General features: G+C 37.9%; 3 protein-coding genes across 6 annotated transcripts in view; 2 read left to right on the forward strand and 1 right to left on the reverse strand.

The window, feature by feature from the left end:
- Positions 1–2,589: 2,589 nt before the first annotated feature.
- LOC124644422 (60S ribosomal protein L4) lies at positions 2,590–18,025 on the reverse strand. Its single transcript, XM_047183762.1, has 10 exons — positions 17,871–18,025; positions 16,458–16,638; positions 15,435–15,516; positions 10,554–10,717; positions 9,028–9,152; positions 7,689–7,787; positions 6,467–6,602; positions 4,402–4,537; positions 3,661–3,820; positions 2,590–2,816 (listed from the first exon to the last, which is right to left on the reverse strand). Exons 1-10 carry the CDS (start codon positions 17,871–17,873, stop codon positions 2,622–2,624), a joined length of 1,281 nt encoding a protein of 426 aa, XP_047039718.1. The 5' UTR covers positions 17,874–18,025; the 3' UTR covers positions 2,590–2,621.
- A 614-nt stretch (positions 18,026–18,639) lies between these two features.
- LOC124644653 lies at positions 18,640–19,793 on the forward strand. Its single transcript, XM_047184146.1, has one exon. The coding sequence runs from the start codon at positions 18,669–18,671 to the stop codon at positions 19,791–19,793; it is 1,125 nt and encodes a 374-aa protein (XP_047040102.1). The 5' UTR covers positions 18,640–18,668.
- Positions 19,794–20,373: 580 nt separating this feature from the next.
- Positions 20,374–27,593, forward strand: part of LOC124644418 (la-related protein 1B-like) — a 103,855-nt gene continuing 96,635 nt past the window's right edge. For all 4 annotated transcript variants that reach the window (XM_047183745.1, XM_047183747.1, XM_047183746.1 and 1 more), the window contains exon 1: positions 20,374–21,229. In XM_047183745.1, coding sequence (XP_047039701.1) covers positions 20,876–21,229 — 354 coding nt within the window. In that variant the 5' untranslated portion in view covers positions 20,374–20,875. The remainder of the gene's footprint in view (positions 21,230–27,593) is intronic.

Here is a 27,593-nt window from a genome sequence, read left to right on the forward strand (position 1 = left end):
GGCTTCCAGTCTAACCGGATTCAGCTGAGTACCAGTGCTTTATAAGAAGCGACTGCCTATCTGACCTCCTCAGCCCAGTTGCCCGGGCAACCCGATACCCCTTGGTTAGACTGGTGTCAGACTTACTGGCTTCTGACTACCCGTAACGACTGCCAAGGATGTTCAATGACAGCCGGGACCTACATTTTAACGTGCCATCCGAAACACAGTCAATGGTGTCCAAGATATACCTACTTAGAAAGTACATACAAACCAAAGTTGCATTGGTACTTGCCTGACCTGGGATCGAACCCGCGCCCTCATACTTGAGAGGTTGGTCCTTTACCCACTAGGCCACACCACGACTTTTAAATAATGCAACTCTTTAATAGTCATGAAGAAAATCCTAGTCAGAAGGTCCTACAAAAATCTAGAATCTTGGCCTTCCTACAGTCTAACAAAGCGTAACTTTGCTAGATAATAATTTTGTTAATATTGTGGTAATGTTTTTTTATACTGTTCTTAATTGTGTCCATTTCGACCGCGCGGCCAACTCATAATATTTGATGAAACTTTGCCAGGAATTAGTAGTAATTTGTTACTTTTCACTCCTCTTTTCCTGAATTTGTTACAAAAGAAACCAAGACGCTATGACAAAGAATAGTTGGCCGCTAGAACCGCCACTTGCCGTAGTCATCGCCCGTGATTACACAGAAACTATACAATGCAGATAGACGATAATTTGTTACAAAAATAAAACAAGACAAAACGTAGATAAACAAAAAGTTATGCAATGTTTAGTTGTCAGGTTATGAGTATGTAGGTATATCACCTTAGGTATCAAATTAATTGAAGCTAATGTGTATAGACAATTAGTCTTTAATTTGTTACAGCGAAAAAAGACAAAAAAAAATCTAAAAAGTAGGTTCAATAATATGTTAGAGTCGATTTTAGTTGGCCGCTCGGACGGCAATATGCCTAAAATACAATTTCGTTTATCTCGTTATTAAAAGTAGGTTTTAGCTTAATTAGAGTACTAGTCGATGGGTATATAACGTAACCTAGTTTGAATAAATATAGCGAATATAACTGCAGCATTCATATTTTAGAAGATATTTACAAAAACACAGTGGTATGAAACTGTATGAGAGTAGGGTGTCCATGTATTTTCACATACTCGAAATTTTCGATATTCACATCTTATTTTTTTAGGGAGAGTGCATACTAGTAGATGCATGATTACATTAGTACAGAGGCATGTTGTTAATTTTGTATTCTGAACGAATATGCGGTTCCTTTTGCGGTCTTTAAAGAACCCATTTACTGATAAAAATTTCGTTTCATTGACTTTCCGCAGGTGTTTTATGATGGGAACGATTCCAGAAAAATTATTCCTTTGTTTTCAATCTATTGTTAAAAATATTTGTCGCAAGCTGTTTAAAAAGCGATAATTTTTTGATGCATATAATATCATTCCTGTGCCGAATTTTAAAGTGTATACTCGTACGTATTTAATTAATGCACTCTCTCTAAAAAAATAAGATGTGAATATCGAAAATTTCGAATATGTGAAAATACATGGACACCCTACTCTCATACAGTTTCATACCACTGTGTTTTTGTAAATATCTTCTAAAATATGAATGCTGCAGTTATATTCGCTATATTTATTCAAACTAGGTTACGTTACCCATCGACTAGTACTCTAATTAAGCTAAAACCTACTTTTAATAACGAGATAAGTAAACGAAATTGTATTTTAGGCATATTGCCGTCCGAGCGGCCAACTAAAATCGACTCTAACATATTATTGAACCTACTTTTTAGATTTTTTTTGTCTTTTTTCGCTGTAACAAATTAAAGACTAATTGTCTACACACATTAGCTTCTATTAATTTGATACCTAAGGTGATATACCTACATACTCATAACCTGAAAACTAAACATTGCATAACTTTTTGTTTATCTACGTTTTGTCTTGTTTTATTTTTGTAACAAATTATACAAATTATATAAGACCTTTCTTTTGATGTATCATTCGTCTATCTGCATTGTATCGGCAAGTGGCGGTTCTAGCGGCCAACTATTCTTTGTCATAGCGTCTTGGTTTCTTTTGTAACAAATTCAGGAAAAGAGGAGTGAAAAGTAACAAATTACTACTAATTCCTGGCAAAGTTTCATCAAATATTATGAGTTGGCCGCGCGGTCGAAATGGACACTCTTAATTATTGCTATAATTTTTTGGTTTACATTTCATTCATCTTTTTTTCCCCCTTTTCTTTTTGTTTCATGTACCTGTAGATAGACTAATCTGGAGTCTTTGTAAACGTTGTGTTTACCCTTAATTGGCATATGTATTAGAATATAACGTAAGCTTCTTATGTATTATGTATGTAAATAAAATTCGGTCCCATTGTCTTACAAGGTGTGCGTAAAAATAATCTGACACTAATCTTACCAAGGGGTATTGAAATGCCCGGGTAACTGGGTCATAACACTGGTACTCAGCTGCATCCGATTAGACTGGAAGCCAATCCCATCAAAGTTGGGAAAAAGGCTCGGGAGATGATGATGAAGGTATAAATAAAATCGTATCAATAAAAAAACAAATTGTGTGTCAATATATAAATTTATTAACTCCTTCACTTAGCGACAGGCTTGGAAACCTTCTTTGGGGTTGGTTTCTTGACGCCTTTCGCCTTCTTGGGGGGAGGGGGTGCGGTTTTCTTGGCTACCGGCTTCTTGGGTTTCTTGGCAGCTGCGGCTTTAGCGGCCTTGACTCTTCTTAGGCGGAGCTTTTCGGCCTTGACGGCTGGGTCGGATTCGGGCAGCTTAATCTGTAACAGTGATGGTATTTTAGTGTTGAAATTGAAGGGGTATGTTGGTGGTTAAAAGGAGGGTAGTCAGAAAGTGTCAACGTGTAAGTAATCATGGTTGTCATAACCCAATGCTCTGATAGAGTGATATCATCATTTTAAATTATTAATAATTTTCCCTAGTTATTTTTGGAGCTCTAACTTCAGGCGTAAGACGATTACTGATACATTTTATAAATGTGAAAAAAAAAACTCTTTTTAAATGAACTGGATACATAGGTAGTCTATTTAGAACCGATTTAAATAAATTTTTTTTGGTACACAGTCCTGTAGAGCCAGAGAAAGGACCATAGGCCTATTTTTATTCTGCCTGCATCCGGAGGCAGAATTTCTCTCAGGATGATCATGAATTCGTAAGGAGCAACTAGTAATAGATTTGACTGTAACTGTTAACCAATTTCTATTATAAATATAAAGATAAGTAGGATCTTTTTAGGGTTCCGTAACCAAAGGTAAAACGGGACCCTATTGTTTTCGCTCCTCTGTCCGTGCGTCCGTGCGTCCGTCCGTCCGTCCGTCTGTCTGTCACCAGGCTGTATCTCATGAACCGTAATACTTAGAGAATTGAAATTTTCACAGATGATGTATTTCTGTTGCCGCTATAACAACAAATACTGAAAACTAGAATAGAATAAATATTTAGGGGGCTCCTATACAACAAACGGGATTTTTTTGCTCATTTTCTAAATAATGGTACGAAACCCTTCGTGCGCGATTCCGACTCGCACTTGACCGGTTTTTTCGTTGGCTCCTTTCAATATGCGGCCAAAACAGCCTTTACAAACTAGTTCAAAACGAGACTTACACCACGCTTCTCAGCCAAAGCTAAAGCCTTAGCATTATTCCTCCTATCCTGGTCAAGAACGGCCTTCCTCCTCAGCACAGCCGAGTACGGGTTCAACCTCAGCATAGCCTTGGTGTTGTTCAACGGGTTCAACTTCCTGGTCGCTCTGACTACACGCTTGCTGTAAGAGAAATGGGGGTTTAGAATGTCTGTGTGTGTAGAGGATGGTTTGTGTGTGTGTGTGTGTGGGTAAGGTCAGAAAGTGTCAACGTGTGAGTAATCATGGTTTTCATAACCCAATGCTCTGATAGAGTGATATCATCATGTAAATTAGTTTGAGGAATGGAGTATATATTGGCAGTCTTTATGTGTCATCAGAAGCAAGCCTGACATTCAACTGGGTTGTGGTCAGATAGGCAGTATCTCAGAGTAAGAAACTATAATCTATAATTCCATAGATAATTCGCCAGAAAGAATGGAACTTCAATGTTAACTTCTTAAATTTTTTACCCTCTATGTAAAAGAGGAGGTGTCATCTGATTAAAAATAAACTTCAGTTATACCTTTTAAAGTTAAAAATAACTCAGCGTAGGGAGACGCTCCTAATTAAATTTTTGACAATGGTCCCCCAAAGTGATGCACATTTTTTTACTTTTCAAAGGTAACGAAGGTTCTTTTGTAGGGGTTTTCTGTTTTTAAATTTTAAACCACATTTCCCTCAATAAACTGCTACATAACAACATATAATAAAGTGGTACATACTTGGGCGCGCGCAGCACCTTCCTGATCTCATCAGACTTGAGCAGACGGCTGAGGTCGGTGTTGGCCATCTTAGGCTGAGGGAGGTTGAAGTTCTTCTTCTCCTTCGAGGGCGTCTTCCAGGAACCGAACAGGGAATCTGTGGGAGACGATTTTATATAAGAAACTTAATGGCATTTTAGCATCTTCAAAAAGTCGTGGTGGCCTAGTGGGTAAAGGACCAATCTCTCAAGTATGAGGGCGCGGGTTCGATCCCAGGTCAGGCAAGTACCAATCCAACTTTTCTAAGTCTGTATGTACTTTCTAAGTATATCTTAGACACCATTGGCTGTGTTTCGGATGGCACGTTAAACTGTAGGTCCCGGCTGTCATTGAACATCCTTGGCAGTCGTTACGGGTAGTCAGAAGCCAGTAAGTCTGACACCAGTCTAACCAAGGGGTATCGGGTTGCCCGGGTAACTGGGTTGAGGAGGTCAGATAGGCAGTCGCTTCTTGTAAAGCACTGGTACTCAGCTGAATCCGGTTAGACTGGAAGCCGACCCCAACATGATTGGGAAAAGGCTCGGAGGATGGATGAATGGCATTTTAGCATCTTAAAAATGTGATTAACTGCATCTGTGTGAGGTTATTTGGTTTCTATCCAAAATACTAATTATAATAATGAGGATTATTTTTTCTTTATAGGTACCAAAAAGGCTGCGAAACTACTTCACTGATTTGAAAAATTCTGACAGTTTTGGGAAGTTACACTTTTCCTGGGTGAAAAAAGGCTTTATTTGATCCAGGTACCTGGGTGAACGTAGGTTTTATATCATCCAGGTACCTGGGTGAACGTAGGTTTTATATCATCCAGGTACCTGGGTGAACGTAGGTTTTATATCATCCAGGTACCTGGGTGAACGTAGGTTTTATATCATCCAGGTACCTGGGTGAACGTAGGTTTTATATCATCCAGGTACCTGGGTGAACGTAGGTTTTATATCATCCAGGTACCTGGGTGAACGTAGGTTTTATATCATCCAGGTACCTGGGTGAACGTAGGTTTTATATCATCCAGGTACCTGGGTGAACGTAGGTTTTATATCATCCAGGTACCTGGGTGAACGTAGGTTTTATATCATCCAGGTACCTGGGTGAACGTAGGTTTTATATCATCCAGGTACCTGGGTGAACGTAGGTTTTATATCATCCAGGTACCTGGGTGAACGTAGGTTTTATATCATCCAGGTACCTGGGTGAACGTAGGTTTTATATCATCCAGGTACCTGGGTGAACGTAGGTTTTATATCATCCAGGTTCAAGAAGTCTGACAACCTATCTTTCAAAGGATTAGCGCGTTGTCTGGGTAACTGAGTTGAGAAAGTCAGATAGGCAGTGCCAATCCAAACTTAATTTGGAAAAAGGCTAGGTACATGATGAACTCTGAACCACTCTATTTTATATGTAGTTCTAATATTAAAAAAAATAAATGTCTGCCACACGTCGACACACTGACAGACTAGTTGTCTGCGTCAATGTTTCCTAAGGGAAGTTTCACTATACCCCTCGATATTCGTAACTCGAATCGCATTGAAAACGAAACGAGTAAGGCTTATTGGGGATAATATCTTGATACTAATATTGTAAATGCGAATGTTTATATTTATACATGTTTCTTCTTCCAAGCAAAAGCAATTGGATATTTATGAAACTTGGCAGTACTATTTTGCTTACATAATCAGAATAACATATAGGCTACTTTTTATCCATGTGCGGGAAACAGTTTCCTCGGAACGCGGTTGCAGCTGAATACTTTTTTTGAAGGCTCTCATCTCAAGAATTACTGATCAATTAAAAAATCTAACACTTAAGTGGCTCATTGATAGAGGAAGGCTGTTACGTATAAGTTATTTTTTATCCAGGTGAGAAAAACATTAAACTATATGTGAGCTTGTGGTGTAATTTACTCATCTTAGACAGTCATTCATTACATATATATAGTCAGAATAACATCGATACTACGAACTTATGAGGACCTATGACGTATTTTGCATATCTTAGACAGTGATCACAGGTCATCAGAACTTACCAAGCCTATCGAAGGCAGACTGGGTCCAGATGCAGAAGCGGCCGAGATGGCCACCGGGCGCCAGCTTGAGGAGGTTCAACTTGTCCACATTCAGCATCTCGACGCCGGGAATGTTGCGGAAGGCGCGGGTCAGGCCCTACAGACAATAGAAATGTGGTTAGTACATTTATACAGGTAAAAAAAAATTAAAGCTCTCAAAAACACCCTGTATTTACCATCGTCGTTAATTCAATAAGTTCTGTAAAAAATTGGAAGTACAAATGGCAACATATACCAGCTAATTTCATCTTTAACCGTTTGTATGTCGCTAATTATAAAACAAAAGAAAATAAATTGTGTCTCGCGTATGTGCGCTCAGGCATATAACGAGTTAATCAAGACAGAAGGTAGATAGGAAATACTGACTTTATCTCGCTTTAAATGATAATTTGACGTGAAAGAGTGTTCTTTTTTTTCAGTATTTTTTTTTTATGCAAAGACGAAGTAGCAACATGTAGGGGCTTTGACAGAAGACGAAACCCAACAGAATGTCAAAATATACAAGCAGGGCAGTTTTAAATGAATAATGAACAGATTTAAATGAAATTTGGTCCACCGTCATGCACATGGACTATATTTTACCCACGTACGGGAAATAGTTAAGTTTGTAGCGACACTTATGATCCGCTGTGCGTACAAACGCGAGCAGTTCGGTTATGCCGCGTCTATATGTCCCAGTAGCGAAGCTGCAGTCTATCAAAACTGACGCTAAAACGCTGCTGGGAGCGGAAGAAAATATGGAAAAGACAGAAATTAGGATGGAGACGATTTGATTTTTATCCGGAAGTGTAAAGATGGTATGTCGGACGCGGGTGAAGCTGCGGTAACCAGCTTGTGTTTCTAAGTTTTGCTTGACCAAAAAAATGTTGCCATTTTTTTCCATATAACATAACTACATGCACAAGGCACAAATATTTACATTATAAGGCTAGTGTGGTCTATGCTTGAACAGGATAATCTGAGAATTGGACAGATTTGAAAAATTATGCAGTGTCGTCACTTAGCCCATGTACCGAGAAAGCCTATACATACGCGGCTTACCAACACGCTAAGACCAATATAAGAATGTTTCAACATCGAGGGATTTTTCACAGTATCTATTTCACGTGGAAGTGGCGGGTGGCAGCTAGTATGTACATAAATAATTATTTATTATAATGATATTATATTGTTAATACGGTACCTGGTCCTTATGGTAGATGATGAGAGGTCCCTTGCGCTGCACGCGACGACGGTTGCGCATCTTACCCTTACCGGCGCGAAGGCGCTGAGATTTGTACACCTATACAAAAGAAAACATATTTTATATAGAGTTTCAGAGAATATACATAATTTCATTCACAATCATCCATCCTCCGAGCCTTTTTCACAACTATGTTGGAGTCGGCTTCACTTTTATTCACAACACAAGCATATTTTACGATGGCCTACACCCTAATGTAGGTATTTACAAACTGGTTTCCACTGGATCTAGGGACTCCGAAGAATTGTTGTCTGGGTTCCACCAAAATTGAATTTCAATTACATACTTAATACAAAATTAATCTATCTATACTAATATTATAAAGAGGAAAACTTTGTTTGTTTGGTTCTAATGGATAAACTCAAAAACTATTGGGCCGATTTTAAATATTCTTTCACCATTAGAAAGCTATATTATCTGCGAGTAACATAGGCTATATTTTATCCCGGTGCGGGCAGTAGCTCCCACGGGACGCGGGTGAAACCGCGGGAAAACGGCTAGTAGTACATCTGTGTTGATTTGTTATAATTTGATATGGAATTTCATAGAAGGCAGTTAGTTTCTTTAAAGTTTAGGACTCCGAAACCACTGAAGGTGCTTTTAGGGTATTATTGAAATCCAGTAAATAATTGAAAAATAGGCCTCTTTACAACTAATTTTCAACCCTGTTAACATCACTACTGAAATAGTGAGTTCTTTAAAATGTAAATGTTTTCCATAGTTTACGTCCGCGCTAAACAATACCGTTCAGCCGGATGGTTGGCTTGGAAGTTTTATATCTCTCCATAGACATAACGACAGATATATAGATCTGTAATTAGCTTTTAAGGAGAAAATATTTAATCCCTACTAATATTACAAATAGAAAAGTAACTCTCTGTGGTTTTCACCTCAAAACTAATGAGAAATCAGGCGCAGGACCGCGATATAACGTGCTCTTCGATGCACGGCGTGTGGGTATATCAATCACAAACTTCTTCAGAGTCCAGACTGCTTTATGAAAGTTTTTTAAAACCCACTACGCTATTTCAGCCCAACCTGGGAATTGGACCCGGGACCTTATGCACAGCATGACGCTATACCAAAAAAGCAGTCTCGTGAAGTCTCGTCTACACTATTATAAAGGTAAAGATTTTGTTTGAAAGCTCACATCTCGGGACCTGCTCATTTAATTTTAAAAATTCTTTCAATTGGAAAAAAATGCATAAAGTAATTCCCACAGGACGAGTAAAACTGCAGGCAGAAGCTACTAAAACAAATAGAATGTTCCAGAACATACCTTGAGCACATCAGACCAGGCCTTGATGCGTCTCAGGAAGATGACTGCCTGTTTGGTCTTGTTGATCTCCTGGACCTTGTCGGAGACCACGAGGGGCAGCTCGGGTACTTTCTCGATGATGTGACCTGAACAACGAGAGGGGGATTTTTGTTACAATTGAACAATAAATGTAAAGTTAGGTTATACTAATGCCTGCCGGGGCTGCGGGTTGTTCGAAAGAGATACCGCGGCGCTGGTACATAAAAGGCCTACGATGGAACACGATGGTTTTTAGTCAATAAGAGTCTGACACTCCCTCGCCGCTGCTAACCCACAGCGGGAGGGGTCATTTGATGATTTTTGACGTCGTTAAAAAAAAAAAAAAGTTACACTAATGAGGTGTAGAGATAATATACTAGGTTTTTGACCGTTGTCAAAACTAATCTATACTGATATAACAAAGGGGAAATATATTTTTGTTTGTACCTAAAGGCTCTGAATCAATTTGAAAAAAAAAAAACACTGTCAGGAAGTTAAACTATCAAAGTAGTAATTAATATGAATGTTTTCCATAGTTTACGTCCGCGCTAAACTATACCGTTCAGCCGGATGGTTGGCTTGGAAGTTTTATATTTCTCCATAGACATAACGACAGATATATAGATCTGTAATTAGCTTTTAAGGAGAAACCATAAGAGCTGGCTAAACTGGTTCACAAATAAATGCATTACATCATCCTGACTGCTAGCAAGATCCAAAAGTCCTAGTAAAACTTAGCTGTAGTCACTGTTATAGACTACCTACCGCCCCTACCGACGGTATTTTTTGTACTAATCGGTCAAAAACATTGTCAATTCCTTACCCTACCTCTAACCCGCAGACCGAGAACTCTTTTAGTGGCTACGACAACGGGCTCCTGCCGTTGACGCTTTACATCGGACAGCTAAAATTGTTCACAAATGATCGCAAAATCTACCTGCGCCGGCAGGAAACTCTTGCCATTTACGATCTACAACATTATAATTTTTTCCAAAAACCTATCTCTAGCCTGCACAAGAGCGGGCACACCGCTAGCAGCAACGGCAGCGGCGACAGTGGCGCGCCTCTGACGCAGGTTGACGCGACGATGCCATCGGCGCCACGGCTTGTAAAGCTAACTTATATTGTTCCTAAATCATCGCGAAACTTACCTATGGCTATATGTGCTAATGTCCAATCAAAAAAATACATCCGGATAAAGAACCTCCTATTTTGGAAAGTTGGTTAGAATTGTAGTCGTTCCTTGTACACTGGTACTCAGCTGCCCCAACATAGTTGGGAAAAGGCTAGGGAGATCATGAAATGGTTAAAAATGTGCGTCAAATTGGTGCAAAACCTACCTCTAGCTTGCACGAGCACACATTTGACGTAGTTTCTCCTAGTCCTGATTACCAAATATGGTTAGTAAATCATTTTAGAATCTAAACTTAAGACTTTTCCTACACCCAATTACCTAAAATTGTTCAGGAAGTTGGTTAAAAATGTGGTAAATTCCTTATAAAACCTACCTCTAGCCTGCACAAGAGCGGGCACGCCGCTAGCGGCGACGGCAGCGGCGACAGCGGCGCGCCTCTGACGCAGATTGACGCGACGATGCCAGCGGCGCCATGGCTTGGTGGGCGCGAACATGCGTCCTCCACGGCACATGTTACCGAAGGCACCCTGACCGGACCTGGGTAACGAGAAAAGATGGTATTTAGAAATTTAGGGGACATAATTTATCTTTCTTTCGTGTCAATGACATGTCTTATATTGAGACTACACTATGTCAGCCCAATATGCCGCCACAGCGACAATAATATATTGCTAAGTTAGCATATTCTCACACCCGGTAGCAATAGGCGAGGGGAAGTGAGCTATATCTTTTCCTAAATAAATATAAGGTTGTATATTTGTGAGCTTCATGGCCAGTTTTAGTTTAGTCGCAGATAATCAGGAACTTATGTGACAGATAAACTACTTTAGGGATGCAGGTCTTGGATAGCTAATTGACAATTTAATGGTCACCAGTGAAAGTGGGCCTAGCCTGTGTTAATTCTTCAGTTGTTGTTATTATACTAATCTATACTAATATAATAAAGCTGAAGAGTTTGTTTGTTTGTTTGAACGCGCTAATCTCAGGAACTACTGGTCCGATTTGAACAATTCTTTCGGTGTTAGATAGCCCATTTATCGAGGAAGGCTTTTTAACCGGGTTCGTGCAGAGGTTCCCACGGGATGCGGGTGAAACCGCTGGCAGAAGCTAGTATGATATGACTGAAGAGTTCTCTTCAAGACCCACTGGGCCGATTTGAAAAATTGTTTCAATGCCCACTTATCGAAGAAGGCCCATAGCTACAATATGTATATCTGAGTACTTCTCCCAGAATGAGGCGTCGTCCTAATTGGCAGCGATCGCACGATGGCGCGATGCGTTTTTCATCTCACGATCTCACTATCTCACTTGCGAGGTTCAAATAGGACACTCTGATGAAATCTGTATGTTTGAACTCATCGAACGACGAGAACGCATCGTGTCATCGTACAATCGCTGTCAATTAGGACGACGTCTTAGATGAAAAACGCATCGCGCCATCGCGCGATCGCTGCCAATTAGGACGACGCACTATGGGAAAATCGCGTATGTTTCGTCTCAAAACTCCGTATCTCAGTTATTTCAAAACTAAATGATCTGTAATTTTGCACACATATACTTGAAAGTACAAGGTTTAATAAAAAAATAATAATTTAAAAATTATGTTTATTAATTTATTTAAAAAATAAAACTTTAAAAAATACATGCATTTATAAGAAAAAATATATTTTATTTTTGTAATTTACTTACATTAAATAGAATTAAATATCATTGTATAAACAGTGTCTAACGAGAAAACAATAATATACAAAATTCAACAAGCTCCTACAGATTTTTGTTGACAGCAAGAAGGGACTTGGCTTCATCGAAAAGTTCTTTCGATATTGTTTCTGAGGTATTTCTCAAACTTGATATATATGGATCAGAAGTGTACAATAAGGTATGGAAAACGTCTGTATTGGTAGCCGCTCTTGAACACTTTCTAGAATGATGAAGTCTAAACTTTTTGTAATCCTTGTTGCGGGATTCTTGAGCGTCTTCGGACAATTGTCCGATAGGTAAAATAGCATAGTACTCAATGATTTTTTCTCCGTGAATAAGTATTTTATGTACGGAGGAAGGCATATAATACCAATTATAAATATTTACGTACAGTTGGGCGGTACTATATGCGTATTCACCGAACTTTTTTGAATCAATAGCCATTCCAGATGACATAGTTTGTAGTATAATGTACATTCGTTTTATAAGTTCTACGTCTACACCTGTAATGTCTGCAGAGCAAGAGTAATTCTGAAAAAATCTCCGAGCTGTGTTTCCATCATTACTATTTCCAGTGCCTTGTCGAGGTTTATCGATATGCAGTCCCATTTCCTCCCTAAACCGCTTTTGTACCACTTTTTTCTTTTCGTCTTTGTTTTTTTTATTTTCTGGTGTAGTGGCTGACCACTTTTGGAAAGACAAGTTATAGGAAATGTGTAAAATCATCTCCATGCTTCTAATCCAAGCGTGTAGTGTTGACAGTCCATATTGAAATGAACTTTCATTCACATATCGTGTCCTAACTGCCTCTAAGTTATTCATTTGCCGAGGAGTAGCACCACAAATTGTACAAGAAGCGCTCGAAGGAGTTTCAGTTAAAACTTGTGCTACTTTACCATCAATCATGGTTAAAAATAGGTCTTGAGTAATTTCAATTACTTCACCATTCTTATTTATCATGGAAAGGGACAGGTTTTTAATTTGATTTTTGATATCAGCCACAACAGACGCGGTTTTTTCAGGAGTTTCTTTGGCAAATTCTATTAATATAGGTCGGCAATATCTTACGGATGAGCAAGCTTCATTTTTCCAAATAACGATATTAGTTGTCACATCTATGAGTTTAATGGGTACAAGTGAAGCAATAAAAAGGTTCGCATCTGATATGAAATCGCTTTCTTCGGGCAAAACTTGCTTGTATTCACTTTGCCCTGATGACCCGTCACAACCCCATTTGCAGAATAGTTTCAACTGTCTTAAACCGTTTTTGTAAACTGAACCAATTAGTAATATACGTGCTACAGTATGATCCAATAAGTCCTGCAGATTGACTTTTGCACTTATGTTAGTAATGGTTATGCTCGAATCTGGTGGGTAACACATCTTCTTCGCTTCGGCTAAAGTTGGATAAGAAGGAAACACTGAGCAGTTTTTGTCCGCCAAACAAATTCGAAGTTTCCCATACTGTTCTTTATTAAGGTCTAAGTCAATAAATGTCCGTAGTGCTTCTTCCTTTGTAAAAGGTGTAACGTCTTCAGGGTTCTCAGTTATGAATTTAAGAAACTTTTTCTTATCATTTTTTGGCGCAGTTCGTATAATATTAACAATAGTGGCCTCCTCGGTCTCACCCATAGACCGCAACTCCTGAGTATTATGCATTGAGCACACACTCCAATCCGTACTCTTGTATTAATTGCATGTTTTTTCGTTTCTTTGTTTTTTCTGAAGATGCTTCGTATGGTTTCGATGGTCTGCCACCTGCACTGCTTCCAGATGTATTAGGGTCATTAACTGTGACTCGACACTCCAGTGGAACACGAAATTCACCATTTAACCAGTCGACGTTCTTACTTTCAAAGCGTTCTCTTTTCCGGGATGCATTTCTCCAGCGTTCGTTACATTAAGACACCAAGTTTCTTTGAATGTAGGAGATCACAGTAGCCATATCGTCTGGTGACAAATTGAAATTTTCATGCAAGTAGTCTTCTATATTATTCCCATTTATCAACAAATTGCACAACTCTCGTTTACTACAAACAAATTCACCCATTATTTTCAAATCAGATAACTTCTGTGAATATTTGAAAATAGGTTTGAACTGCTTTTTAAAAGCAACTGAATTTCTGACGAACAACTGTGGATGTTTCAGGGTTTGCCTTTCTTTTATAGGCCAATTAAATAGTGCTATGTGCAAAAAGATAAGAAACTAATATTTGCATTCTTCCCATAACCAACCTGTTTTTAACTTGACCCTAATAGATAAAGTGACCATATTTTATCATATAAGGTGGTCAAAACAATATCAAAACCACAAATAACTATTAATAATACTCATCACTGTAATGACCATTTTATCAATTTGACACAATAGATAACAGATGATTATGTGAGAAGTAAAAACATATTGGAAAAAAATATTTTTTTTATCTCGCGATATGTTTTGGCACCGTGTCAGAAAAGGCGCAAGTATGCGCAACTTTTTTTTTTCTCCTTGTGTAAACTAATGTATAAAGATCGTAATTCAACAAATATCTCGACATCGGCAAACAGCGGCAACCGGGTAAGTCTCATTAAAAAAAAAAGTAACCCGAAAATTATACCATCTTAAACTACATTGGTTAATTTTTATTTATTTATTTATTATACATAATATTATTTAAGAAACGTTATGAGGAGATTATAAGCATTTCAAAAATGTATAATACTTACACATTTATATCAAAAACTTTCGAGTAATGTGGCGTTGAATTGTAGTAATGTATTGTGCCAAAATCACATCATTGAACATGGGTTAGCTTTGATGCCTTTTTTTTATACATTATGGTTAGCAAAAAATAATTTAAAAAATATAGAAAAGAAAGCTTATTTATAAGACTAAATTAATTAATTAGTTTTACTCCATAACAATGACTTTCAGGTGAAACGGTTTTGAGACGGCCTTGTATGGGGCTTTCCCATAGTGCGACGCCTGAGGGTGAAACCGCTGGTGGAAGCTAGTTGGTATGTATTCTAACATATCGAATGCGTCTACCCACGAGGAGTAGACGTCCGCGCTATTAGAAATTTGATGTACCCCGCCATTGTAACTCATTACTGTATTGTACAGTGATAGTTTTAAAACGGGGATAAAAGTCATATTTGTTAAGCTAGAAAGTTACAAAGAAAAAATTGATTGTATCCAGAGGCCCCGAAACTAGTGGAACGATTTGAAAAACTCTTTCACTGATGAGAAGGTGATCTATCACTGAGTAACTGCTATCCTATTAAGGTATATTATAAACGCGAAAGTGTGTATGTAAAAACTACCAGATGGATTTTGATGAATCTTGGCAGTAGTACAGCTTACACATTATCGAAATTACATAGATATATACTACTTTTTAACCAGCCAGAATTACATAGTTTTCTCGACATGTACATGAAACTGCGAGTGTAGACGAGCAGGCTATATTTTATCTGCGTAAGTGGAAACTATGTAAAACTGCTTCTATCCAGGTACAGGAACTAATTCCTACAAGACACGGGTAAGAACTAATGATATTTAGTTATTTACCTGTGGGTACCACCACCACGTACACGAGGGATACGCGCTACGGCACGACCGGTACCCCAGGACTCGGCACTGGTTTGGTGACCTGGTAACAAAGGAGGAAATAAAATATTATGTGACCTTGACCTTGAAATTTTTGGTGTATAGTGGCAGCATGGTGAGGTTAAATTACAGATGATTTAATTTGATAAAGTTAAACATATTCCTTAAGCGCTTGACTTTGGAAAGTGAAGGTCAATATATTAGAAGTAACATTTTTACATTAAATCCATTCTACATATATGAAACATTTACAATGTTTATTAAATAATTGAAGTTTTCATTTTTTTTTATTTGCTCTGTGTTCTTTTTATTTACACTTTAATAATATCTTGATAGTCATTATTGCTACTGTTGCTACACTATCATAGATCAATATCGATCATCGATCGTCTGCAATTAATTCCAAATTTTAGACAGAAATGTTTGTAGTAAAAACTTTGCACCCGTCCCCGCTACACAGCGGGTCCAGAACGCCATGTCTTTACGTTGATGTTGCACTAATCCGCAGTAACACTCTGCAGCAATATAATCCGAGAGCGTGGACATTTAGTGCAGAAGAAAATGAAATGCTAGAACTTTGAACCTGACCTTGAGTTTGTTCAAGGTCAAGGACAATCGTAATTGAAATATTTAAAACTTTGAATAGTCTACTTTTGTATATTATCATGACATCTGAAATGTTATTTGTCCTACAAGTCAATATTGAGTTTTATTTTGGTTTTGCACTGATGTTTTGGTGTGAGTAGATCAATGCTCTCTAGCAGTTTTCATGCTGTATTCCAGCCTAAGTTGATATTGAGTGTATAAATTCCAAAAGATATCTTTCACTAAGAAGTATTTATACTTTTATACTCTTTCCAATTAAGCATCTTCTACAGCCCTATGTCCCTGATGAAGAATAACAGGATCTCATCATCAGTCTTTCCAATAAGGATGCTAACCTTCTTACTATGAAAAAAATAAAACAAATCAAACTATACATACCGGCCTCCTTGCTGACAGAGTAGGGCTGTCTAGCATTCTTGGACATGGAGACATGTACATCGTTGACGAGATCAGGCCTGATGGGGGCCTTGAAGACGAACGGGAGAGGGAGGGAGGCGCCAGCGACTGCCTCGCTCTTCTCCGTGTAAACCGACACGAGAGGTCGGGCGACTGATAGACTCTGGTGGAAGAAATTGTTAAGTTAGTAATGATGTTTTGGGTGTTTAGAACAATAATAATTTGTTGTGTTGCAGTCAATTGTTCATCGTCATCATATTAGACAATGACTGTCCATTGCAAATCATAGGCTTAACAGATTGGAAGAATAAAACAAAACTCAAAGACAAGTTGTTACAAGTCTTTTTTATCTGCTTGTACTGGTAATCAGTTTTATCCAAGACTGAGGAAATCTATTCCGTATATTAGCCATATGATTAATATAATGGCATTAACTTTGATTCCAGATGATCACAGTTATTAGTTCATGTGGTAAATATTTAATTTTGTTATGCTCTTTCATAACGAAGAGGCATGGGCTTCAAGTTCATACATAACCAGAATAGAATATAGAAATTCAGGTTCCACTTGTCACAAGCATACTAGTTTTAAGCATGAAGGTTCAACTTAGAGAGTATGACTAATTTTGTGAAAAACAAAAAAATGTGTTCCACAAGTCGACACACAGCCAGTATGTTACTAGCCCTGTTTCCTACGGGAACAATTTGCTTTACCCCTTAAAATTGTACCTAGAAGACTATTAGAGTGCAACTAGGAAGAGTATAGGGGATACCGATTTAAATACTAGACTCGTAAAAAATATTATGAAATTAACAGGTAGAAGGTAGTTTAACCAAGTTTTTAAGGTGCAAATGCTATAGATTTGAGTTTTAGGAGATAATGTGGATAATTGAATGTATTTTAAGGTTGTTTTCGACGGTCAAGTGCAGGTTTCCGGCATCGATTTTGTTCAGAAATGAACATAACCTCAAAACAGTCACACATTTTCACAACAATAAAATGTTTTCAGAAGTGCATAGATTGATGATATTTCTTAATAAATGTTAAAGAAATATGGTTTAGTATCAAAATGTTATATTTTCATAAGTAATTACGATAAATAAACAAGTGATGCACCCTAGCGTGTGCCGATCTGAGACAAAAATAAAATATGGTTAGGATTGCCTGAAGGATATAATTCAGCTTTAAAACTGTATTTGAATCCACATTCGTGATGAATTACACAAATAACTTACGAAACACCACCACACCTTCGTTATTTCGCGAAAAGTAAAAGGAAACACGTGTTTCGAACACGGCCACAATTAAATCCAACGTAACACTTTCACTTCATCCGATTGATTCACACAACGATATTTAGCAATAGATAATCACATTTGCTTGGATTAAACTTACCATTTCGCTATTTTAGCGAAGTTATTCCTCCAAAAAACACTATAGGCGGCGGTAAAGACCATCCGCCATGCCACGGAGGAGTAAAAAGACCGGAAATTAGAATGGTTTTTTGACAGTATAAAAAGGCAGTGACCAGCTCAAAAAAATTTAACGAACTTTTAGTAACTTACTAAAATGTGTTGAAAAATACACTATTCTATCGCTTGTATGTATTACGTCCTATTTAAAGATTGGTATTGATTTTAATGTATTTAAAAACTGAAATAAGATAATTTAAAGCAAAATAGTATCACACCATGAAGCTAAGGATATGATATACTGCCACAAGTTTATATGACAAGTGTTGACATTTTAGATCACCCAACAATGTTTACATTATAATAGAGATATTAAAATTACATTTGCTATGTGAAATAATACTGAAACTCTAGAAATTTATATATTATACTACACTGGATTCTTCATTGAAACACGTAAAGTGCATAAAATAGAATATTGTGTCCCAGCAATATAAAATTAATAATATGCACCAGGCGTACGTGAATGTAACAAAAAATACATATAAATTCAGCACAAATAAGTTCAATACTTTATCGAGTGAAAGTCAAACAAACCAGGTAGACAGCTTTGTGCTTATTTATGAGCTAAGTAGGCCTAGTATTCATTCTCATCTCTAAAGTAATAGAATAAACACAAAATATAAATTATCGGCCTATTGCCTTATAAGCCTTGCGCCCAATTAGCTAATATAGTGAAAAATCGAGCTTTCACTTTAATACTCGTATTTCAACAGCTCAAATGGATGAAACGCCAAAATGCAGTCGCGATTTAGACCGCATACCACAGAAGCCAACAAAGAATGACGAAACTAGTTCAAAAGAACTAAATGTATCCAAAGAACAGGCTACTATCACGATAATACAATCCATTACGAAAGATGAGACACCATCCACGAAAGCAGAAACAAAAATTTACATAGAACAGCCGACTTATTCCAAAAATCAATCGGCAATAACCAGACCTCAAACATCTACAATGAGAGAAAATATAACCATATACAATGAATTGAATTTGCCGAAATATGATGCAACGATGGCTCCGAAAAATCAAGTTCTTTCGACTCTAGGAAACAGTTCAGGGAGGCCTTCTCCAGGAAATCCTGAGCCCGGACTTCAATACTGTGTTGCCAGAGTTGCTTCAACAACACTATCCTACAGCAGAAATAACTCACATTTAGGAACATACGCACCATTGATCATTAGGCCTTCCAATCAAAGTCCTATTACAACTCAACCTCGTTTGTCGTTGTTGAAACTTGCAATCCCCCAAAGCCCACAGGGTCAACCGCAAAGTTTGTTTTTACAAGCGCTATCAAAACTAAACGACAGTTCGTTAACTTTATCAGTCATCAGTCATTTAGGACCCAATTTGAATAAAATTTTCAAGTTTGATCTAGAATCTGGGTATATAACGCCTCCTGATTCCTTAACGAGCGCGCCTCCGTCTTATTCGTTCGTTTTAAGGCAAATGGCGGTGAGAAGAAGACCTAGATTCATGGGAACTTTTTATCCTTCGCCTTCTTTTGTTCCGCATACTCCGCCTCCTACTTATACTACTGCATTTGATGTGTACATCGAGCCAGCCAACGTCCCTCCTCCCCCTGCCAGAGTCTATACATTTGGTTTCGCACCGATGCCTATTGTGTGCCCAGAGTGCGGATATACGGGAATGACTGTTGTAACGAGTCGAATAACTATTTGTACACATTTATGTGCTTTGATTTTATGTTTGCTCTGTTGTTGGATATGTGCCCCGTTGCCGTATATTTTGAGGTCTTGCAAAGACGTTTATCATTATTGCAGAAATTGTAGGAGTTTTTTGGGAATGTATTGTCCCACTAATCCTGAGAGTGTCTATCCGTAATTTTACGTAAATCAGGTTTTCTTGTATTATTTAGTATGTTTTTCTGATAAGTATAACTTTATTAAAGATTTTATATTATTCTTACAAGATTTATGTTTGATTCGTAGTCGATTTCAAAACGAAATCAAATGATGAGCCATAGACAATAAAATGTTTGAATAAAAATTTGTTTTATTTACAGATAAATGAATTAAACACAATGAAAAAATGTTATTTTATGCTTTATATTTTAAATACTTATTGTATAAAATGAAACACGGTTAGATTATTTTCTGGTGTTGCATACAAAAATTCGCGAACATTTTGCCAAGATCCGAAATGTGATTTTTTAAAAGATGCGTTCATATTTATGAGCGATTTAGTGCTTCGAAGTCAACATTAAATTTACATCAAAAATATATGACTGTGTATAAAAATGGAAGATAATTGCTCATAAATGTATGTTATGTACTATAAGAGGCTGAAAATTAAGTTGTTCATTTAATAATTACACTTATTTATTGTTAATTACGAATGAGTTCACTGTCAGTGATGTTTCAGCGCCCTCTAGCGTTGAAATGTCCCGTGTAAAATTAGAAGTCACAGCCTTCCGTAAGTTCCGTGTGTGTTGCGGAAAAATCCCTTTTTGGGCGTCCGACCACATGTGTGAATAGTGAACAAAATATGGTTCTATTATGATTTTATGTTAATAGGAGCGTATTTCATAGTGATCGGTACACGACTTCGATAGATAAAGTGCGTACGGATCGTTCAGTGTGCCAGAAAAGTTGGAACAAGACGACGGAAGTGCATTTTTTTCGATGTAAATACGGTCCAACCAGGGTCAGTCCGGTGTGGTACGAGAGGTTCGCGCATATTTCCCAGCGTACGACCGTGTGTGTGCGCCACTGGGACGTGTGAGTTACTCGTGAATAATTCGACCTTCGCACTGTTCGATCGGGCCGTTTTCATCGGGAAAGTTCGTTCGAAATTAGTGGGTTAACCCCATCATGCCGTCGTGTTGAGGGGCATGGAGGCGCGCTCGTGATCGTCTGTCGGCGCGGAGCGCGCGCCCGGGCTTACATAACGAGGGCAGCGGCGGCATGGCCGCCCGCGTGTCCGCCGAGGGCGCAGGACCCTCTTACGCGTCAGTGTTGAACTTTAGAGGGGGTGACAGCAATAAGGAGAACATTGAGGCCGCGCCGGGCGAAGTGTCAGACGCGCCTCCCACCAAGCAGGATGACGAGGAGGAGGAGGGGTTCGTGCCTGTGATATCGCACGGCCGCCGTCCGGGCAAGGGTCGAAGGCACCCGGAGCGTAGGGCTCCGCCCCGCCCGCAGAAGGCGCCGGCCCCGCAGTCGGAGCCGCAGCCGACTCCTGAGCAGCAGCAGCAGTCGTCTGAGAGTCAGCCGAAGAAGTTTGTTGAGGCACCAATACCTAAAGTGAACCCTTGGCAGGTGAGTGGTATTATGTAAACAAACACTGTCATAACATGAATGATGCAATCCACTTCTAATCCTTGACTCATGAAAGAAAGAAAATGTTTATGTATGCATTGTACACGCTCCCAATGACTTGTGTGGCTCTTTGCTGTGCCATCTCTTTGGTTTTCAGGTTATGACCCCGTGCGGTAACTAGATACTTATTGTTATTGTTTTTTAAACTTTCTTATTAGTATTGCTAAAGACTGTGGAACATAGTTTTTGTTATGAATAGTTCTATGTGTCGTTATATCTACTTGTATTCACCTTAATTATGATATGAAACAAAAAACATCTGCCTGAGTATATATACATAGTATTTTCTAGCTGTATGTAAAAATTACTATATTCAAAGTAAACATGATTGATTACAAAAAGATCTAGGGTTGTAAATAAAACAAAATAGGTTATGTCTTTTAAGATACCATCTCTCTTCTACTCCAAATTTTGCACCCCTTTAATTAATTATATATTTTTTTATATAAATACTATTGAAATATTTTTACCCCAATGGTGTAATAGATGAAACATAGTTTCAACCCTATTGCACCACATTTTAACATTAGCTAAGAACTATGGACTCTATATGTACATGGTGATTATTAAATAAACTTTGCATTCAATCTCTTCAAATTTAGCTTTAGTCTTTTTATAAGTTTATTCCGGCTATGAGGATGAAGGAATATAGAGTGCACCCATGTCTGCACAAATGCTTGTGCACTATAATATGTCCTGCACAGCTGGCTGATCTCCTTATACGAGAACAGCCACAGTAGCTGAAATCAACCTTGAATGCCATTATTGTTATAAAATTATTTGTACAAACAAATAAGAAAATAGTTCAACTGTGTAGAATTTGAATTACCGTTAAATTTGAATTAAGTACTTTTATGGTAATCTTGATAATAATGAATAACCATGCCAGTAATTATTTATAATGGGTTTATCAGCAATGTTCTTGAAGGATTAGAAATGCATTTACACTGATTATTTATTATTTTTTTACAAAAAATTGTACACCTACCCTCAGAACCACATTTTATTATTGACATAAATTATACTGCACCATATAGTTTTTTCAAGTCATCCTAAGTTAGATCCTGTGAAAGAATAATGTAAAAAAAAAATGCTCATGAATTATATTTTTGCAGTCATAATCTGCCTAGCCTTTTCTCAGCTATCGGTCAGTGGATACGAAACGGGACACTATGAAAAAAAGACTTAGAAAAATTTCACCAAAATCTATCGCCTAATCAAGCCTTCGGGACCCGGTGGGATGTGGGAGTAGAAGGGTGGGGAAACACCATGGTGCACCTCAAGGTCATTCAAGGTCAGTGACCTTGACCTCAAGGTCAATTTTTAATGTAAAATCCCCGATTCTAGTTAGGTCACTGACCTTGTCCTTATGGTCCTTGACCTTGAGGTCAAGGTCAATGACTTGAGGTCAAGGTCCATTTTTATGTATAATCCGCGATTCTAGTAAGGTAACTGACCTTGTCCTCGTGGTCCTTGACCTTGAGGTCAAGGTCAAAATTTTTAAGTAAAATCCGCGATTCTATTAAGGTCACTGACCTTGTCTTCATAGTCCTTGATCTTGAGGTCAAGATCAATGACCTTGAAGTCAAGGTCAAAATTTTTTAAGTAACATCCGCGATTCTAATTATGTCACTGACCTTGTCCTCATAGTCATTGACCTTGAGACAAGGTTGAAATTCCGAAAAGCAAGATCCGTGATTTCCTTGAATAGACAAGGAAGCGTGTGTGTGTGTGTGTGTGTGTGTGTGTCTTCCCCTGTGAAAGCCATACATACGTAAGCGTAGTCGAGTGTTAAAAAAATTGTATATGTCAAAAAAGGGACATGCAATCCAAAGGTTTTCTGTGACGGCTCCGGCGCTGCGGTGCTCCGGCGGTCCCACGCGAGCTTGTCGTCGCAGATGGTTACTACGCTTACCGCCGCAGCTTTGGCTTGCTGGCCGGCTCCGCCGGCCAGCCTCAGCTGCGGCGACAAGCGTAATAACCACCTGCTCCTCAGCTCGCGGGCCGCCTCGCCCCTACGCGCCTACGCGCTTTTGAATTGCTCTCTAGGGTTGGGACAAACTAGACCACGTGGGGTCGGATTTGCAGCGATTCGTTTCTATTTATCCCTTCTAACCTAACCTATCCGAGTCGGGGTGCCCCATGCTCCGAGCTCGCTTCGTTCGCTCTTGTATCCTAAATTTGGGTCAATATTAATGGTTAGTGACCTTGAGGTGACGGTCGTGATTCTGGAGGTCAAGGTCGAATGACCTTGAAAGTCATAGTCAAGCCTACATTGGGAGTTTCTGGAATTCCATTGCATGACACTATCGACTCCCTAACTTGAAGTGCAAAAACACAAACGGTTGGTCGGAGACAAAAATCACCCAGATGCTTTTCGCCATCGTTTTTACGACAAACGGTTGGTCGGAGACAAAAATAACCCAGATGCTTTTCGCCTTATTTTTAGGTGTTCTATACGATAGAATCAAGAAAACAACGATTTGAGCGAAATAAAAAAAAAATGTTTTTTATTTTCTAAGTCCCTGGTGCCTTTATAATGGAATCCCTTCGACATCGTTTAGACGACAAACGGTTGGTCGGAGACAAAAATCACCCAGATGCTTTTCGCCTTATTTTTTGGTGTTCTATACGATAGAATCGAGAAAATAAACAAAATACAAAAAAATAATTTTTTGCAAAAATTTTCTAAGTCTTTTTTCCTCAGTGTCCCGTTACGTACACTCCAACCCAGCTATCAGGTCTAAGGGGTCAGCTTCCAGTCTAACTGGATTCAGCTGACTACCTGTCTGACCTCCTCAACCCAGTTACTTGGGCAAACGGATACTGCTTGGTAAGACCGGTTGTCAGACTTGGTATCTGACTACCCGTAACATGCTTTTCTTTAATTTCTTAACTTTATTAATATAAGTTATTATTGTGCTGGGTATACTTTCACCACCATTATTTCTAAGTAGAAAACGGTGACGGTTTAAATCTTTATGTGATTTACTGTTGTACATGGTTTTGATGCTAAAAGTAATTAATATCTGATTTCACCTGCAACATAAACATCTTTTTCTCTTAAAACAGATGTTTACTTTCAAACTTCAGTGTAAAAAGTCATAGTAAATAATTGTTTTAAGAAAACTGATGTTTTGTTATTAATGAACTTGGGCCTTCTTTCTATGATATTCAAAATAAGTCTCATTTCAATTTATTACATTTATTAATTTCATCTTTGTCCTGACAATGGACTTTGTTCTTGCTATGCCTCCTCTCAATTCAGTGATAATTTGTAAGCATCATTAGCCTTTTCCCATCTACGACAGGGTCTGTTTCCAGTCTAATTGGATGCATCTGAGTGCCAGTGTTTTATAAGGAGCGACTGCCTATCTGACTCTTTCAACCCAGTCGCCCAGGCTACCTAATACCTCTTGGTAAGACTAGTTGTCAGACTTACTGGCTTCTGCCTACCTGTAACGACGGCCAATGCAGTTGAAATGACAGCCGGGACATACACTTTATGGTACAAGTAAAATATATGATGTACAAATTACATAATGTATTGTAAATTATATTGTAGTTTATGTCACTTAAAAATGTGTAAAAACACATCTTCATCATTTCATTGATATTTCAAGGTTTTCCTCAGCAACTGAAGTTATTTTTAATGATCAGTTATATTCATAGATAACTTCTAAGACTGTGTTATCTGTGAAGATAAAATTTGTATTTTGTGGACCATGTACTTTGTCTTTATAAGTTTAAAATAATTTACTTAAGGCTTTGAGGCATGAATTTTGATGAATATAGTGAAAGAGGTATGGTTAGAAGGAATATTGCTTGTGAGATGATGGCAGATAGGAGGATATATGAAGGGTCACATGCAGCTCTGACACCACATAAAATTGGGATAGGGGCAGGAGGACAATGATTGACATGAATACTCATGACTGTATTAATTATTCCAAAACTTTTCATTCATTTATTCGTTTAAAAACAATTTTTTCCTCTAAACTCTAAAGAATGATCGTTTTAAACAAACATTACAAAAATATGTTTTTTTCCCTAATGCACTCTACCTGGTCTACTTATTAAAGACTTTTGGTATTATTCTTCTTAATCACCACATAATAAATTCTGTTTAGTCTCATAATAGGCTTTTGACAGCCAAAAATGTTATTATAAACTTAGAACTCTTGTTACTACGAATTTCTATAAAACACCTATCCGAGATGTGTCATAATATTATGTTGATTATGTCGAAATTCAATCTTTAATCGCAAATTGATGGATAACTTATAGAAAGTCACCATTGCTGTTTCCCCAAGGTTGTATATTTGGTCCAATTCACGATGTCCCATTTAGATGCTTTGCGAGTGTAATTTACCTAAAATATTATCTTTCAGCAAAATGATATTTTTGTTTATTGGTTGTTGTTCATAAATAAAAGCAATTACACCATTATTTTATCATTGACTGTCAGCATTATTTAGCAATGGAATTCTTTTCATAGGCTTTTGTCGATTTGCAAAATTTTCTTCCGAGCTTACACACCAAAATCTCAGTATTGCATTTTTTTGCAAATAATTTTGCCTATGAATAGTCATCATCTGTATAGCTTTTTCTCAACTGTGTTGGGGTGGGATTCCAGTCTAACTAGATGCAGTTGAGTACCAGTGTTTTCCAAGGAGCGACTGCCTGTCTGACCTCCTCAACTCAGTTTCCCGGGCCACCCAATACCTGTAAGTAAGACTGGTTGTTAGACTTACTTTAATTTATTACAAATCATTTTGTTTATGAATCTTATACTAAAATATGTCGTACATATGACGAAATATTTTTCAGAACAAAAAAACTGTGTTATCAACATCTTTGTTTTGAACATTTGACATTGAGAAATATTCTTGAGAACTACATAAAAATAAATACTTATTATATTAATTAGCTTGCTTCCGCCAGCTGCAATCAGTGTCCTATACTACTTCAGGCACCCAGATATAAAGTAATTCCTAACCTCCCTCGTTAATGGGCTACTATATTTTTGTTTTTGTGGGAAATCTTCAAATGACCCCTTCTGCTGTGGGTGCAGCATGATAGAGTGTTAGACTCTTACTGACTTAAACCCACCATCTTTATTACGCCTTTTTGGTACCAGATTCGTGGTTACTCTTTCGAACAATCCCGCAGCATGGGCTACTATCTGACTCTGAATGGATTTTTCAAATTGGTCCAGTATTTCCCAAAATTAGTGCGTTCAAGATCACAAACAAGTATTAGTGTAGATCGAATCTAATGTGTCACACCATCATATTCTAAACTAACCATTTTCCCCCGGTTTCACTTGTGTCCCGTGGGAACTACTGCCCGTACTCGCATAAAATATAGCCTATGTTACTCGGAAAGAGTGTAGCTTTCCAACTGTGATATAATTTTTCAAATTGCTTCAGTTCTTTGGAGGAAGTCGTGGTGGCCTAGTGGGCAAAGAACCAACCTCTCGAGTATGAGGGCGCGGGTTCGATTCCAGGCCAGGCAAGTACCAATGCAACTTTTCTAAGTTTGTATGTACTTTCTAAGTATATCTTAGACACCAATGACTGTGTTTCGGATGGCACGTTAAACTGTAGGTCCCGGCTGTCATAGAACATCCTTGGCAGTCGTTACGGGTAGTCAGAAGCCAGTAAGTCTGACACCAGTCTAACCAAGGGGTATTGGGTTGCCCGGGTAACTGGGTTGAGGAGGTCAGGCAGGGCAGTCGCTCCTTGTAAAGCACTATTACTCAGCCACATCCGGTTAGACTGGAAGCCGACCCCAACATAATTTGGGAAAAAGGCTCGGAGGATGATTCAGTTCTTTGGAGCCTTTACAAACACACAAAAAATGTTCTCTCTTTATCATATTAGTGTGGATGACATTTATTAAGTGCTTACAATAAAATAGACAGCTCATTAATAAAACCACAACAGTTTGTATATAATAGATTTATAATAATAATTCATTTACCTGACACATTGATGATATTGATTTATAATAATTTGAGGTATTTCATTCAAATATAATTATAATTTTGTATGATGTTCCTTCCTCATTTTGTTTTGTATTTAGTAAATAATTTACATGTAACAATTTAGTTACTGTATTGATTCTATATTGAAACAATAACATGCAATTTATTCTTCAAATTATCTTCCACCTGGTTACGCCCGGATTCCGTGGGAACTACTATGCATACCAGGATATAGAAAAGCCTTTAGCCTTCCCTGATAAATGACCTATCTAACACTGAAATATTTTTGCAAAAGAGACCGTTAAATAATTTTGC

The sequence above is a fragment of the Helicoverpa zea genome, chromosome 30, assembly GCF_022581195.2.
Source record: "Helicoverpa zea isolate HzStark_Cry1AcR chromosome 30, ilHelZeax1.1, whole genome shotgun sequence".
Classification (NCBI taxonomy): domain Eukaryota; kingdom Metazoa; phylum Arthropoda; class Insecta; order Lepidoptera; family Noctuidae; genus Helicoverpa; species Helicoverpa zea.